This window comes from Myodes glareolus, chromosome 15 (genome assembly GCF_982192425.1).
Source record: "Myodes glareolus chromosome 15, mMyoGla1.1, whole genome shotgun sequence".
Classification (NCBI taxonomy): domain Eukaryota; kingdom Metazoa; phylum Chordata; class Mammalia; order Rodentia; family Cricetidae; genus Myodes; species Myodes glareolus.
In genome coordinates this window covers 9,606,127-9,624,265 of record NC_142040.1, presented here as the reverse complement: position 1 = coordinate 9,624,265, position 18,139 = coordinate 9,606,127, and the positions used below count along the sequence as shown (strand labels likewise).

The following is an 18,139-nucleotide window of genomic DNA, read 5'->3' as shown; positions in this document are numbered from 1 at the left end:
GAAAAAAATCCCCAAAATTATAGAGTTCAGATTCCATTCACATATGACAGTTGCACCATCATAAAAACGTAGACTTTAGTGACTGACCAATGAGGGACTGGCAGGCAGGGGAGTGAGTGATTATGCAAGATTCTTAGGAAAAGAAAATAGTATTGTGACTATTATCACAATAGCGTTAATCATTCTGATTTTATAAATACATATGTGTGGGGGTGTGTGTGACATTCCTTTGTGTGTCAGATTGTCCTCACTTGGCATCATCAGTGAAATGTCTAGGGAACACTCAAACTTCGTGTGTGTCATCAATATCTTGCACGTGTTTTCCTGCCGTCTATAGAGTAACTTTCCCTTCCAGGCCGTCAGTTGGATTCATCCCCAGTTCTCGTCTTCTTCCCACCGTGTGCTGAGTGATCAGAAGATCCTATTAACCGCGCCCATCCTCTGTTCCAGTCAGGCTATTTCTGCTCTTTCTGCTCATCCCTTCCTCGAGTGAGCTGTCTCAGAGACTTGTCTTTCCTCCTGCTACCTCGGAGCTTAGCCCTACTACACATTAACATACATATTCCCCTGAGCATTCATGGAATTCTTAAAAAATGGGCCACTCTCTGGTGCAGGAGAATTATCTGTATTCTGTCAATCATATTTTAATAAAACGCTGATTGGCCAGGCAGGCAGTATAGGCGGGAAAGCCAGACAGGAAGTAGGGGTGGAGCAAAGAGACTGGGAGTATTCTGGAAGCAGAAGCTCTCTCTCAGCGATTCCTGTACAGACCACCGAAGAGGCAGCATGTAACTTGCCCAGCAGAGAAAGGTATGGAGCCATTATGGCTAACATAGATGAGAATAATGGGTTAATATAAGTTATAAGAGTTAACAAGAAGCCTGACCTAAATGGGCCAATCAGTTTATAACCTTATGGAGTCTTGTGTGTAATTTCTCTTTGGGATTTGCCGGCTGTTGGGGTACCAGGCGGGACGGAAACCCCAACAAGCCGGCCCTCATGCTACAACTCTCCTGTTTGAATTCTGTGTTTTCTGGCTACATTTCAATTAATGACATACATGCTGTGACCATCCACTCCTCATGCCCATGTCCAACACTCCCCTGCTCCATTCATACTGGCCTTCCAGTTCTTCCTATCATAGGCCCATTCTCACCACAGGGCCTTTTAAACTGCTGCTCTCACTGCCTGGGATTTTCCTCCTTAGATGGAGATCTGTCCCCTGGGGTTAGCATGTAGGCAGTCCTTTAATGAGGCCTCTGTTGAGTCCATGTCCAGCCCGATTTACAGCTGTACCCATCACCTCAGCCTGTGTCTCTGTCTCTACTTTGTCTGATTTCCCTTCATAGACATCCATGAGCAGCATAGCATTAATTACAGTTTCATACTGTGTATCCTCTGCCGGAGTCATGGGTTCTAGGGGTGTAGGTCTTATGCCTATCAATTCTGCTTCCCAACATATGTGCTGAAGTAAACTAGGGCTTTCATCCTTAGCTAGTATTAAATAAAGACACAGGATTTGGGCTTTTCCCTGGCTAGAGTACTCATCCTGAACTTTCTAAAACCTCTGCAACAACTATGATTTGAAAAGTTAGATGTATATTACTTAGGAAACCAATGCAATAGCTCATCTCCATACTGAAGGGTAAGAAAGAGACAATTCATTCTCTCCTGCCCCAACTTTTGCCGTCAGATCTCTCTGCCCACAACTTTCTAGGTGAGATTAAAATATAAATGTTTCTTCCCTACCCCCATGCTTAGTTCTCCAGCATTTTCTGTGTTCATAACTGAAGATGCTTTTCTAGACCGCAGTGTTATTCCATTTCTAGTTCTTCTCCTTGATTAATGTCAGAGCAGAGCCCCCGTCCCCTAACCTCGCCATCCCTCTGGCGTATTGAGGGCAGTTACTAAAAGTAGAAAGGCCATGTGTCATGGCAGTGCAGTTACTGCTGGCTAGTTGACTGAAAAGACGGATTTGTTCAAGAAATAAGAATGGTTTAGAATAACCTTAGAGGAATAATAGTCTCATTTTCCTGTCGTGGTTTCCTCTTCAGGAGCTGAGGAGCACTGAAACAGTCGGGCGTGTCCTCATCTCTCCGGCTGTTTCTGGGAAGGATTTTGTGAGAACAGAAGGCACACTGGTCTTTGAGCCTGGCCAGAGAAGTGCTACGCTGGATGTTGTCTTAACCCCAGAGAGCGCATCTTTCAATGTGTTTCCAAAACGCTTCCAGGTTGTGCTCTTTGACCCAAAAGGTGGTGCCAGAATTGACCCAGTGTATGGGACTGCCAACGTCACTCTTGTCTCGGATGTGGATTCCCAAGCTATCTGGCAGCTTGCGGATCAGCTGCATCAGCCTCTACATGAAGATGTTGTCAACAGCGTCCTGCACAACCTCAACCTGAGAGTGGCCACAGAGAGCACGGATGAGCAGCTCAGTGCAGTGATGCACTTACTGGAGAAGGTAGGGCACCCTTGCAGATGTGAGACATGGCCCAGGAAGAGGGCCATAAAGCCTACAAGACAGCAGATACCATATCCTCTTATAATGCCCATTGCTATGAAATCAGAATAAAATATAATTTCTGAATGTAAACATAAAAGTGAATCCGTCCCACCTGCCACTGTGCTTTCACTGAGTGAGGCCTCTTTGGCATCCTTGCTCTTAAACTGGAGAACCATGTGTAAGCTGCCGCAGCCAGAATCCAACCAGAGTTTGAAAGGCAGCAGATGCTGGAGCTGACAGGTCCTTCCTGACTCTCCAGAGAAGCAGATGCTGGAGCTGACAGGTCCTTCCTGACTCTCCAGAGAAGCAGATGCTGGAGCTGACAGGTCCTTCCTGACTCTCCAGAGAAGCAGATGCTGGAGTTGGCAGGTCCTTCCTGACTCTCCAGAGAAGCAGATGCTGGAGCTGACAGGTCCTTCCTGACTCTCCAGAGAAGCAAATGCTGGAGTTGGCAGGTCCTTCCTGACTCTCCAGAGAAGCAGATGCTGGAGTTGGCAGGTCCTTCCTGACTCTCCAGAGAAGCAGATGCTGGAGCTGGCAGGTCCTTCCTGACTCTCCAGAGAAGCAGATGCTGGAGCTGGCAGGTCCTTCCTGACTCTCCAGAGAAGCAGATGCTGGAGCTGGCAGGTCCTTCCTGACTCTCCAGAGAAGCAGATGCTGGAGTTGGCAGGTCCTTCCTGACTCTCCAGAGACGGCAGCAGATGCTGGAGCAGGCAGGTCCTTCCTGACTCTCCAGAGACGTCAGGAGATGCTGGAGCAGGCAGGTCCTTCCTGACTCTCCAGAGACGTCAGGAGATGCTGGAGCAGGCAGGTCCTTCCTGACTCTCAAGAGACTGACTGGGTTCTTTTTGCAATTTGCTCATTAGGGTTTGGGTTCAGAAGAAGGCGCAGACAGGTTTGTAAGCTGTCGTAGTCCTCTCATGCAGGAAGCATGAGCAGTCACTCCTCTGCTCTGCTCTCCCTGGGAAATAGCAAATGTTTGTTGAGAAGAGAGAATTAGGAATGGCCAAAGAATTTTAGACACCAACTTGTATGGACTTGCCATAGTCAGCTGTTATATGAGGTGATTTATTTATTTACCCTTCTACTAAGTGTGTAATCACACCTAGACATAAAAGTTCAAGATCGTAAATGGAAAATAATATCTAAAATCATTATTATTGAGGGAAAAGTTTCTATAGCTTGTTTTTTATTTTTATGGCTTATTTTATATCTTCTCAAGGTAATATTTAATGTATTTACATCCATGCATAAAGTTCTGAGTACATGCATATGAACCCACAAGTGCTTTATCTCCTACATAGAGACCTTTAATTATGGAAAATGTTTACAGTGTGATCCTACAGTATCATTTCTATTCTCCATGTTTCTCAAAGCACAGTGCATGAAGGGTGGAGGAGAAAATTGTAAAGTGTATTGGGTAAGAAGAGGCTCTGACAAACCTTTGTACAGCACAGAGAATAACTGCTGATTTATTCAGAGAACACTCTAGATAGAGTTCATGCCAAGAGTGATACTTAACCTTCTAAAAATGAGACAGATGGACCAATAGTAACTTGTTCCTGACCAAAAAGAGAGAAACCATGAATAATGACCACATTTTAGAGTAGAAAGAAGAAAATTTCAGATATTTTAGAGAAAAAAAATGACAGAATGGAATTCTGCTACTCTTTTATTTTTGTCAGTAAGTTATATATTAAAGCCATGTGTTACCAGTAAAAAGGCAACACTTAAAATGAGATATGGTGTAGGGCTGGAAAGATACTCAGCAATTGAGAGGATTGACTGCCCGTCCAGATGACCAGGGTTCAAACCCAGCTCCTACATGGTGGCTCACAACTGGCCATAGCTTTAGTCCAGGCATCCAGTGCTCTCTTCTGGCCTCAAGGCACTAGGCACACACGTGGCACACAGGCATACATGTAGACAAAGGACTGCTATACAGAAAAAATAAATAAGTAAGTAATAGATAGACAGACAGACAGACAGACAGACAGACAGATGATAGATGAGGGAGTACATGCTAATATTCTAGAGGTAGAGACAAGAGGTGGAGGCAGGAGACAGAGGCTGGTGACCAACAGTTTTAGCCTAATCTGAGTTTTGTCTTAAAAAAACATCAATACTTATGCCAAGTGTTGGTGGCCCATGCTTGTAATCAATACTTATTTTAATAAAGTTTTCAAATAGCTCAATAGCATATGGTCATTATTTATTTTGAATATTCATATACTTTATTAGATAAGCAATTACCTTTGCTGGATAAAAGTTTGAGTAGCTCTAAAATTCTTACATCACAGCTTCTAATGGTTCTCTCGTGGTGAGCACCTAGTGAGTATTGTGTTTTAGAATAGCAAATGGGAACATTTGTGTAAGTATATGTGTACGATAAAGCTTTGTTTCAGAACTATTATTATAACAAAAATTAGAAGAAACAATAGCTATTAAAGTGGAGCTAGTGGCTCAGTCAACCATGAGTTGTGTACAATATTATTTTCACAACACTAAAAAGAAACTCTAAAAATGCTATTGACTGCCATTTTGCTCTATGTTTTCTATGTGTGGATATGTAAATGCCATATATACAGTTACCTGCAATATTTAGTACACCAGCATTCCCTGAAGATGTGCAGCGCGGAGTGACAGTCAGTGTTATACAGCCCGTGTATGCAGGGACTGACCATGGAGGTTAGTGGAAGCACACTGTGTCTTCCTCATGACAAAATCAGATGTATCCCTTCTGCTACACTCAGTTAATGAGTTATTAACTGACATGAAGATGACCACATATGAGTAAGGTCATGACTTTTAGCAAGCAAAAATAAAGGATGATTAGTTATGACCTTCAGGTGAGCAACATATTCTAGGTGTAATTATATCATTAACACTTCATGTGAGATACACTAAGAGCTAAGAGTTACTGTTTATGTCTGAAATTCAAACAGAACCAACTTACTTTATGCTGTAACCTCCATAAGAAGTTAAAAACATCAGAGCAGCTCAATCTCAGCTTCAGTACAGACTAGAGCTTCCACATGCTGGGTAAAATGTTATGTGACCTTGTGTTTTAAGTGAATATATTTGAAAAGAAGTTTTGTTTTCTCTCTGGTTCTAAGTTATTTGATGATGTGTCTGTCTGACAAGATGGTCCTTTTGAAGAATCATAGATGGAAAATCTGCACATTGGACCAGTTTTTGCTTGGATAAGACAATGTTGTACTTAAAAAGAATAACATCTTCAAGAGATTTAATATAAAGATTTTCTCAATAAAGCCCATGTGTGTGCTCAGACAGTCTTTAGTATAAAAATATTCTGGCCCCTGACATTCCCAGGTATTGAACAAAACTAATTATTTCTGGTGCCTTAATAACAATACAGACTTCAAGCCCCTGTGGGATTTGGTACTCTAATTTTTTATTTCATTAAGTTTGTTTCTCTGGTCATTAGAACTTGGTAGAACTTGAGTCAGGAGTTCTGATATATTCTGGAACACCCGTAAAAGCATGAGAATAACATATTCCCTGGCGTCTGATAGACTACCCACTTACACACACCCAAGATGGTTCTCCATCTTAGTTGCAGACCTGATAACTTCTTAGTGTTTTTCCCATGTGAAGTTCAGGTCTTCATTTCTTTGTGAATGAATTTTGATAATTTGGGTTTTTCTGTTATTTTTACAAATGACCTTTTGTTTTATCATATGCTTCTTAATAGCATATGTTTTTGCCTGCAGTTATTTCTACATGTGATTTAGTTTGTGAACTCACTAACATTGATTTGCAGTGCACTCAGTTTTACGGACTTGCCAGTGAACTAACTCTAGTTGTGCTGTTATGTTCTGACAAGTAGGGGATGCTGCAATCTGGTGCAGGCGGCTGGCAGCCTGTCTTGAGCTCAGTCAGTCGCTAAGTTTGTGCCCTGGGTCAAGTTGGTTGCTCTTGTTCTGCCTCAGTTTCTTTATCCAGAAATAAAATCATGATGATAAGATCACGACACATGACTCCTGAGATGAGAGAAGTTTTGTAAGCTGCCAAGAGTAGCAGTGACCTGTGTAAGCTAGCAGTAGCGGGATGTATTGTTGTTGTTGTTTTCTGTGTAATTAAACTTTTTGTTTCCCTTGAGCGTAAATCGGAGCTTGAGGAGCTGTCAAATTGTTGGGTATAAACCTTACTTCTTAAAATTCTACACAATTTCTCCTCTGTCATTTCCTTTCAGAAATGTTTCAGAAAGTTCAAACTGAACTTCCATTTCTCTTTCTGGTGTCTTCTCATCTGTCTCCTTTGTAATTTTATAGCTCTGGGAGTAATATTATCTATTGCATCTTTTTTATTTCCTCAAATATAAAACCATTTCTGCATCTGTAAACACACATACTTGTGCTACTCATTAAGAACCTGTTATGTTCTCCTCACCTGCTTTGAGTTGCTGTGTCCTAGGGGTTTGACTCAAGATTGTCTTCTATGTCAGCTCCCTCTCTGAGTCCTAAGAGACTGTCTTCTATGTCAGCTCCCTCTCCGAGTCCTAAGAGACTGTCTTCCATGTCAGCTCCCTCTCGGAGTCCTAAGAGACTGTCTTCCATGTCAGCTCCCTCTCGGAGTCCTAAGAGATGTTCAGGAGCTTGTGTTTTATTTGTCTGCTTTGGTCTCTTTGCCTCCGTACCCAACAATACGCTCTCTTCATTTGTAACCGTACTACCAAATATTGTTATTTTTATCGTGCCTTCCCTGTGGACTGTTCTCTTGAGATAGATAGTCTTGTAAATTCAGAACTTGAGTTTGGGTGGATGAAACTGCTAGATTACAAAGTAAAAAAAAATAGGGATAACATGAGATATTTCCTTATTAAGCTTACCTGCTAGGGAAAAAGGGCAATCATTTCAATGATGTTATGAGTTTATTACTAAAGATCTACAATAAATCACAGGGACTGGTAGTGTGTGTGTTGGCAGCAGGCACAATGGACGATTTTAAACTGATAACTTTGGAGTCTGGGATTTTCCAGATATATTAGAATATAAAAGAACAATAATATGATCCTTGCTCTTCAAATAGCAGCTCAGTCCTTTACGGTAGAAAGTCACATTTTAAAAGGCAGTGTGCCAGGATGTCTTGAGTGGTCTTGATTGAATAGAATTTTCTCACTTGGTGTGCTTTTGTTCTTTAATGTTATATGGTGGTCACTATTTATTCATTGAAGTACAGATAATTAAAAGAAATCTTATTTTGGTTACAGTCAAATTTTGACATATTTATTACTTTATTTGTTCATCAAAGACAAAGAATTCTTGGGGTAGATGTAAAAATGTGGTCTACTTTAATTCATGATGTTAACTATTGTTGCTAACTTAAATGATACACACCACTATTTGGGACTTTAAGGAATCATTATATTAAAAGTATTTTAATGATTATTTTGTTTCTTTGTCAATGATTACCTATGCCTTTTAGATAGAAATGAGTATATTTGAAACAAAGTTTTGATAGCATTTTCCTCAGTTCTTCATATTTTCATCTTTGTCATTCTTAATGATTATTAATGAAAAACATATGTGGTATATATATTATATGTAATCTAAGAAGTAATCTGTTTAATACATGTTTTAATGCTTAGATTTTTCTTCCAGATAACGATGAAAGGAAAAAGCCAAGCTTTCAGTATCAAAAGCCGAACTTTATTATATGAATTGCTTTGTGCGCTAATTAACCCAAAGCGCAAGGACACCAGGGGATTCAGCCACTTCGCAGAAGTGACTGAGCATTTTGCCTTTGCTCTGCTGACTGATGTGACCTGTGGGTCTCCTGGTGAAAAGTAAGTACTTTGTGAAATTGTTAGTTCCCAAAACTGCATTTCCTCATGGCTTCCAAGGCAGCAAATGATGCCAGTCGCCACTGAGACGATCGCAGAGCATGTGATTGGCACTTTGCTTCTGTTGGTCAATGGAACAGCTTCCCAGGGGAAGACAGCATCTCCTGCCAGAGCAATGAATGTGTACCACCAGCACTATGGTGCTGTTGTTGCAAAATATCTTGAAGAGTAAAACAAAACATCGTCTTGTCTTTTCTTGCTCTCATTCAGTCAGTGGAAAGTACATTCTGAGGTGGAAGGATGTTGGGATTGTGTTGGGGTCTCTGCTACCCAAAAGCTGCAGATATTTCTTCACTAGGAGGCAGCTCTCACACTTTAGGGTTTTCTGTGGCTGGAGATCCACAGCAGGAAGCTAGCAAGAGGAGGAGCAAATAGCATGTAGCTCATGGTCATTATCAGCTGCAGCATCAGTTATGTAACCATAGGTTAGTATTTTGTGCACAGTGATGCAAGAAATTACATTCACAATCTAAATTGTGTTATTGTAGTCCAAAGAACGTTTTATGTGTATTTGACAGCCAAAATCCATGGACATAAGAACATGGGCAGAAATTAAAATCCATCTTGATTTTCATGTTGTTCATATATTCTACCCCAAAACAATAAGTAGTATTTTTATTGCATTTATTGGGTACTTGGTTAAGAATATTTATATAAACTTTATCAATTTTATCATTTATTTAAATTAAAACCATAGTCCATGTTTAGTAAGCCATGATACATGAATCATTTTAATAATGAATTCTGTAAACTAACAATGAAATCAATTGATTAAATAAAACTTGGAATATTAATTCTTTGGTTGCAGACACATGAAGTTCAAAAATAGTTAATTACTTATAAAATACAAGTTTTAAAATACTGAGATCATTGATGATATTAATTATATCCTTGCTATATCCAGACTGCATTAAATTGAAGAATATAGATGAGTATTTTATAGGTAGAAACAGTGTGATATTGAAAATTTTATAAGGTTCAGCATACCCCTTCATAAAAATTGGAGTGTATCGTACACATAGTTTACAAATCATCCCTTTGGATGAGCTATTGGAAGGTGGAGTTAGGACTTTATTATTTGTATTTAGAGATTCAGAGACGGAGGTTCAGGGTCCTGCTTACCTTGACAAGGTTTACATGTGTGGTTCATGGAGAGTCTTGTGCTCAGCCATAGACCTGCTTAATTCCATAGCCCCTCCCAACCGCCATTCTGTGTGGTCAGAAGTGTGTGATAAACCCAACCTTACAGCCCAAATCCTTTGAGATCCACTCCAGGGTATGGTGGAGTTGGGAAACATTTCCCATCTGCTTACTCTGCTACAAGTGCTAATGCGTCTTCGGAATGGGGAAATCAGCAATAAATCAGCAACATCTCACAGGAGCTTCTTTGGGATACCCTCTTTCTTGTCCTTACATGGTTCCTACATGTCCACCTGCAATAAATGAGGTGCTAGTCTATCTTCGTGCTGTCTACATGTCTCCAATAGATTAGTTGCTTTCATTGAGACCACAGAATATATTTGGAATATTGACAATGGAATCTAGAGTAGCCACTTGGAAATCAAGTACAACAATGCAATTAGCCCAGAGGATGATTATTGCACCCCTGTAATGGGGTGTCAGCTAACATGTACCTCTCCCCACTTCGGTCTGTATGAAACAGATGGTGGTCTTAGCAAAGAGAGTACATTTAGAGGGCAAAGAAGTAAGAGGTTAAGGTGTCAGCAGGAGTTTGTTTATCAGCAGTTAAAAGGGGCCAGAAATCTGGGGTACTTGTGGGAGTAAGATATTGTGTGTGTTGTTAGTTTAGAAAGTGGCAGGGACCCCGAAGGCTCTGGCTAGTCTGAGTGTCTTGGGAGCGGGTTAATAGAGTGTTGTTCATCTGGGTGACTGAAGTTCTCTGGTTTCTGTGGCTTTGTGCCTAGCGAGGGGCTCTGTGACTGAGCAATAACTGTGTTTGATATGGGGGCAGAGGGATGAGATTGACAAGTTATTGTTGAGGTCTATGGGGCCCATAAATATTGAGGTGTTTACATAGGATGCTTGACCAGAGACCTATCATCCTGGATAAGATAGAATAGAATATCAAAGCCACTGACCACTGAATTTATTTACTTATTTATTCATTTTCATTACATTATAAAGTTACTTTAAAATTTTTTCAGATAGTATATTTTGATCATATTCTTTCCCCTCTGCCAAATCCTTCTAGATCATCCCTACCTCCCTACCCACCCAACTTCATGTTCTTTTTCTCTTTCAAAAATACCCATATCTCCAGCCAAACCAAAACAAAATCATAAAAGACAAAACCAGCTACATAAGAATCATGGCATCTGTTTATTGTTGGTCAGCTGCGGCTGAGCCTGAGGACTGCCCTGGCGTGTGGTTGTTATGACTGATATTGAACACTTTAAATACTATCGTTGAAGCCCTGGATGAGACTTGTTATAAAAAGGACAAGCAGCTGGGGAAGAAGGTTCCCTTTTACTCTGCTATTTTCCACATCTTTCATTTAGCACTGTCCGACCATTTGCTCATATTGCAGGTCGTAGCAAGGTATCATTTTGATCCACTCTCTAACTACATACTTTGTGTGCATTGTGACTGATAGAACCTTTACCATTGAACAGATACATCTCACAGTGTCCTAATAGTCTCCACATTGTTGAAAGCAGGTTTCTGTAACATGGAGGGTCTGCTTGTTGGTGTTTTCTGTCCCGCCCAGTACCCCACAACCGGCAAGCCCCAAAGAAAATCACACAGAGATCTCTATAAGTTATAAAGCTGATTGGCCCATTAGGTCAGGCTTCTTACTGGCTAACTCTCACATCTTGATTAACCAAGATCCACAGGAGTTCAACTCACATTGAGCTTTGAAAGCAATTTAACTGAGCGTAGGATCTTATTTTCTCTAAACGGTGTGAAAAAAGTAGAAATGTCGGAACCCTCAAGACCATTAATCAGATCTGTTTCCTTTCTTTTTTTTTTTAAACTTTTTATGATTTATTTATCTTTATTTTATGTGCATCGGTGTGAAGGTGTCAGATTCCCCTGGAACTGGATCTTCAGACAGTTGTGAGCTGCCATGTGGGTGCTGGGAATTGAACCCGGGTCCTCTGGAAGAGCAGTCAGTACTCTTAACCGCTGAGCCATTTCTCCAGCCCCTGTTTCCTTTCTTTTTAAAATTTTTTTCATTTTATGTACCAACTCCAGTTCCTCCTCCCTCCCCTTCTTTCACCCTCCCCAACTCTCCTCCATCCCACCTCCCATCCATTCCTGAGATGAGGTAAGTCCTCCCTTGGGGTGTCAATGAAGTCTGGCATACCAAATTGACGCAGGACCAAGCCCCTCCCACCTGTATCAAAACTGAGCAAGGTATCCCATCATAGGGAATGGGCTCTAAAAGTCAGTTTATGAACCCAGGATAAGGCCTGGTCTCATTTCCAGGGGTTTCCCAAATAGATCAAATCATATAACTGTCACTGACAATCAGAGGACCTCGTTTGGTCCCACACCGGTTCCTCAGCAGGTAGTCCAGAGTCTGTGAGCTTCCACTAGCTTGGGTCAGTTGTCTCTGTAGTTTTCCCATCATGATTGTGACCGCCTTCCTCATATGATCCTCCCACCCTCTCTTTGACTGGACTCCGGGAGCTAGTTTTGGTGTTTGGCTGTGGATCACTGCATCTGTTTCCGTCAGTGACTGGATGTAGGTTCTATGATGACAATTAGGGCAGTCAATCTTATTGTAGGGGAGGCCAGTTCAGGAACCCTCTACACTATTGCTAGGAGTCTTAGTCTGCACCTAGCTAGGTCAGATCTGTTCTTTTACTAGCTGGTTGACTATATTAGAAGGTTCTGATGTACAGGAAAGGCATGGGGCACCTGAAAAATGTAACTATAGATACACGTGCCTTGTGATTTTAAATAAAAAGGTTTCACTCTAGTGGAAATAGTTTTTCCTCAGCCTGCTCTACCACAGCCTGTGACTAACACAAACCAGTACATTCTAAGCCACAGATGGCACTGTGATAACCGTGTAACAGTTTCCAGTTACTCCTGTTTTAGGTTACAAGAAAGATCAAGCAAAGGGATGTGGAAAGATGTAAGCATCGCTAGGAAACCCAAAGCAGATGGCGATTTAGTGTTGGGATTAGTAGAGTCCTTGCTGTACACGAAGAGAAAAATCCTCAATTTAAATATTTGAGCAAATACAGTTGGGTGTGTTGATACAAATACAGTTGGGTGTGCTGATACAAATACAGTTGGGTGTGCTGATACAAATACCTGCCTTCTCAATGCAGGCTTGTTTTCTCTTGTAGAAGCGAAACCATCCTTAATAGTTGCCCATATTTGTCAATACTGGCTCTTCACTGGTACCCTCAGCAAATCAATGGACACAGGTTTGAAGGAAAAGATGGTGATTACATTCAAATTCCGGAGAGGTTATTGGATGTTCCTGATGCAGAAATGGCAGCTGGGAAAGGGGCATGTGCATTAGTCCAGTTTGTGGAATACAGCAGCCAGCAGTGGTTCATAGCAGGAAACAGCCTTCCTGCCCTGAAAGACAAGGTAACCTCTCATTGAAAATGATGTGATATTTTATCTTATTTCTCCTTTACCCGAAAAACTTAGAACACATTAGCTTAGCTGATTTTTCGGTGCAACACAGGAGTAGCATGAATATTATTCTCTTTGTAAGCCATTTGTCGTATTTTTTACTTCATAATGTTTTGTGGAGTATGTATGTATGTATATGGACAAAGTCTTGGCATATACCTACCCTCTCAGGAGGCCAGCCAGTGATATTTATGGGGGGGGGGGCGGTGGTCAGCTAAAGACAGACAGCGGCTGCCGTGGAGTTGGACTGTGATAGTGGGAAGCCGGTCAGGGTTGCATTGAGTAAGAGAGCCGGCTAAAGGTACTGAAGGAAACACTATAGGTGCTAGGCATTAGCAAAACGAAGTCCAGTTTTTACGTGGAGACTCAGTCATATCACTAGTTGGAAAATTACCATTAAATGTTCTGTTTCTTCTGACCTTACAGGTGTTGTCCCTCAATATGAAAGGTCAGAGTGTCCAAGTCCTGCCTAGCAACAATGAAGTTCTCTACAGGATTCATGCAGCTGAGCCTAGAATCGTTCCTCATACATCTCTCTGTCTCCTCTGGAATCAGGCCGCAGCCAGGTGTGGACTGATGGATGTTCAGAACAGTTTGTATTATAAAAAAATTCTTAATTAAAAAAACAAAACAGAAAAACAACAACAACAAAAATTAAGACCAGTGTTTGGTGCTTCCCATCTGGAAACATCCGGAAACACTGCACCTGTGTGTATTGAGCATAGATGGTAGCCTCAGGGGAGACTTCAGACTGAGGAGCAATCTCTCCTGTGAGTAAGGTAAATCAGTAACAGAAAATGCCCAGCATCATTCCACTGGGGACCTGCTGGTAGTTGGACTATGTGTGCAGGATGTTTGTTGTTCCTTCTTCATTATAGATAGTCTCACGCACTGTATCTTCAGTTACTCTCGGGTTAGATTAACTTTTCTGAAGTTCTCAGTTAATTTGTTACACCTGAAAGGAAGCTCCTGCAGTCCTGCCCCTGCAATTCAGGAGCTGTGGCTTGTGTTTAGAGGGATCAGCAGGGTTTCAGAATTCTTGCTCACAGGTAACTCCGACCCCTTTGGGGATTAAACACAGACAGCACAACAATGAAAGGTTGAATGTTTTTTTGAGTCTCTTTGGCCTCTGGGCTTAGGTTCCTGAGAAAGTAACTGTCACTAAAATCCTAGTCCGTGCTGTAGGGTCTGCTCATGTTGGAAGAGGGGATCGTTGTCTATGTCAGCCATGAAATTCTGTTTATTACTGAATTTCAGCCTGACAGGAAAACCACCTCATCTATTTGGGTTAGTCTTTCTTTCTCCTCAATAACATATTTTGAACAGAAATCCCTAAAGCATGATGCTGGATCTTAAACCAGATACATAATGTTCTCTATATGTGATGGTTCAACTTGAAGTGTATGCAGAAATAATGCACTTTCCTGAAACTACTAGAACCTGACCATTGAACTCTGACCTTTCCCACACTGGCAGTCTGTGATGTGATGCTGACAATGACTGAGCCATGGTAGCAGCGGTCATGGCAGCAGTGTGCTCGTGAGGGTGAATACCCAAGTGTGCCATGTTGGTGCTATTGAGTTAGATGAAACACCACGACCCAGGCAACCTATAAAAGAAAGTGTTTAATCTGGGTCCTGCTTACAGTTTCAGAGGGCCAGAGTCGCTGGCTATCATGCCAGGGAGTATGGCAGGAAGCAGGCAGGCATGGTGCTGGGGCAGAAGCTGGGAGCTTACATCTTATCCGTAAGATATAGCCGGAGGGGGGGGGACGACTGGCATGGGCTTTTGAAACTTCAAAACATTCATGGTAACACCCCTCATCCCACCAGCCACACCTCTTTGAACAAGGGCATACCCCTAATACTTCTCAAAGAGTTCTTCCAACACCAAGCATTCAAATATATGAGCCTGTGGGGGATCACTCTCCTTCAAACCACTACAACATAGGAGTAATTCATGTGGTGTGGTGCAAAATGGAAGACTGTTGCAAGCAGGAGGAGAGGCTAGCCCCCCCCACACACACAGGGTGGCTGCTGTACTGGCTAGTTTTATCTCAGTTTGACACAAGCTAGAGTCATCAGAGAGGAAGGAGCCTCCGTTGAGGAAATGCCTCCATAAGACACAGTTGTAAGGCATTTTCTTAGCTAGTGATCAATGGGAGAGGGCCCAGCCCATTGTGGGCAGTGGTATCCCTGGGCTCTAGGTCCTGCGTTCTATAAGAAAGCAGGATGCCATGAGGAGTGAGCCAGGAAGCAGCTCCCTTCGATGGCCTCTGTATCAGCTCCTGCCTCCAGACTCCTGCCCCATTTGAGTTCCTGTCCTGACTTCCTTTGGTAATGAACAGCAGTATGGAAGAGTAGGCTGAATAAACCCTTCCTTCTTCAGCTTGTGTTTTGGTCATGGCGTTTCATCATGGCAATAGAAGCTCTGCCTAAGACAGCTGTGCTGACCTGTGGGGATGCATACCAGCCCTAACTGTGATGGTCTGTTGAGATCCATGGAGCCATTACTGTGCTGATCTGTTGGTATTCACATATGCCGTAGCTGTGTTGATCAGTGTGAAGTTTTGAATAACAGAAAAGACCAAATTTGCTTTAGGATGGTCGAGAAAGCTCCACCATTGCTGAGCAGGCTAGCTTCTTCGGTACAGCAAATGCTCTGGCAGCTGTGGTTGGGATTCACACTGACTCTTAGGTGTCTTGATGGAAGCTATCGGGCCATGGACAAGATTTTCCCTCCGGTGTTCCTTCTGGAAAGTGTAGTCTGCTTAAGTCCCGAGTCAAGAACACTTGATTTCGGCTAGTTATTTTTCCTCTAAAAACACTCTGAACACCTCTGAAATATTGTTGAAAGAACAGTGACTCTTGTGTTTTGTTCTAGCTGGTTGTCTGACAGCCAATTTTGCAAAGTAGTTGAAGATACTTTGGAGTACGTGGAATGTTCCTGTTCACACATGTCTGTGTATGCCGTCTACGCCAAGACTGCCCGCTCGTCCTCATACAATGAAGCCTTTTTCTCTTCCGGGTTTATTTGTATCTCAGGTCAGTGGCAAGGTTTTCAAGTTATGAATTTTAAATACATGTGAAAATGAAGCTTTCCCAGAGTTCCTTTGTGTAAGATGTGAGCGGACTATGGTTCATCATTTTCTCATCAACTCAATCATTAATACATATAGCAAGTATTTCTGGACGTCAACTCTGAACGTCTTTGCAGAACAAGCCATGCTTTCATGAAAAGCATGGGATACAGCGTTGGATAGAGATTAGATGACACGGAAGGGGGCCATCTGTGGTGTACTGTGCTTTAGATCTTAGGTTATACAGTTAGAATATTGGGATGATATAAACCAATACATATAAAAATTGTGTTTGCATTAAAATAAATATTTTATGGAATCAGCTGCTCAACAGACTACAACTTTGGTACATATCAAACCCTATGCTAAAAATTATCTCTGTTCAACATATTTATCCTCCTTTTTATTTCAGTGATAGGAAGTTGGATTTTATTAATGTCTGTCAAGATGTTTATGTATACCATAGCTATAGAGTTATTCTCAGTAGCCTGTAGAGCATTGAGCATCAGACTGGCAGTGTTCAGGTATGCCAAGGCAGACTCCACACTGAAGCTTAGACCATAACACATCTGCAGAAACAAGTATCACACAGCGTGTTTCAGATCAGATGTAGTTTTCTGCAATGCACCAGCTTTGTACTTTCAAACAGTATTATCTCAGTCACTTGGACACAAATTCTGAAATACAGTGTATTCTTTCATCACTCAGGAAGAATTAACAGTTCTTTGCATTAGGATTTTCTGTGATAGTAGAAATATTTTATACTGTCTAATATGTGAGTTATTGGCCACATGGGATCATGCATCATTGAAATATGACTGAAATTTAAGTTCTATTTAATTTGATTTATGGAAATTTAAATTTAAAAAACTTCCAACGGCAAGTAGTTATTGTGTTCAGGATCCATTCCTTAATTATCAAGGCTATGTATCCCTGGCAACATCACCCATCCCCTAACATATGGAGTTGTGTACTCCAAGGTACTTCATGCTGAGAGTTGTCCCTACCTGAGGAGATCTTCTCAGGCTTGACTGCTTTTTCTTACTACCCTTAGCTTATTAGTAGCACTAACCCCAGCACATTGCTCAGAGGGGAAACTTAAAGGTATCAACCCAGCTGCGATTTGTAACAATACAGTTGACAAACCCTACAACCGCAAGTAGCATGAGGTAGAAAGATAAGAAAAAACCTAAGTTAAAGCGCTAATACGTGACTTAATAGTGAAGTAAGAGTAAGCTGACCTCATTTGGATTATCTAGAGAGGAAGTAGGTATAAATCGGGTGATAGACTGCCACCTTAAAATGCAAAATTCATAAATATTTTAAAGTAAAATTTGTAGAAAATTTACTATCATTTGTCTTGTGTGGGGCTAAATTGCAGGGACAGGGGAGCATTTTTACCTGTAAAATTTGATGAAGAGCAACAATGTCTCCTGGCTCTGCCTATGCAATACAGATATCACACGTGTTTATATTTACATAAATACTCCAAAATTGTGTGTATACATAAGATGTATGGCCAAGTCTAACAGCCGCAAAGGATATCTGTGCTGCAGAGCCGGGCTCCGCCACGTCTCGTCGATGTTGCTGTTTGTGAAGAACAACGCATCTTCCTCCTTTTCAGTGTGTAGACAATCATTTGTGTCAGCGGGTGCAGTGAAGGTTCTTTCTCTCTCCCAGCTCAATCTGTAATCCATACAGGGCTAGAAAAAAAAAAGAATATTACTCAGGCAGCAGATTGTTTCTCTGTAGAATTGCCAAGAAATAAAAACTTAAGGACTCTAGAGCGCATATTTAGGTATTACATGGAGTTGTTATAGTTTGTTATACTTTATTTAAGAGATTCTATCATTATACATTCTATGTTTTGTGATGTGAATATTTATAGTAAGGAATGTGAGCAAAGAACTGCAATTAAAAATGTTTCTTTGTAAACGTTAAGCGTGTATGCTGAACATATCATTCTTTTTCTAGATTGAGGAAAGGGTATTTCCTAAATTTGAATATTAGTGGTGCTTAAATTTGTATATAGCCATTTAGAAACTTTATAACTAAAATATTTATTTCTCT

General features: G+C 41.3%; 1 protein-coding gene across 1 annotated transcript in view; it reads left to right on the top strand.

Annotated features, from left to right (window-relative positions):
* Adgrv1 (adhesion G protein-coupled receptor V1) overlaps nt 1-18,139 on the top strand; it is a 504,420-nt gene that overhangs the window by 197,484 nt on the left and 288,797 nt on the right. The window contains exons 77-81 of the mRNA XM_087896763.1: nt 2,055-2,462; nt 8,129-8,313; nt 12,693-12,942; nt 13,417-13,556; nt 15,874-16,034. Coding sequence (XP_087752889.1) covers nt 2,055-2,462; nt 8,129-8,313; nt 12,693-12,942; nt 13,417-13,556; nt 15,874-16,034 — 1,144 coding nt within the window. The remainder of the gene's footprint in view (nt 1-2,054; nt 2,463-8,128; nt 8,314-12,692; nt 12,943-13,416; nt 13,557-15,873; nt 16,035-18,139) is intronic.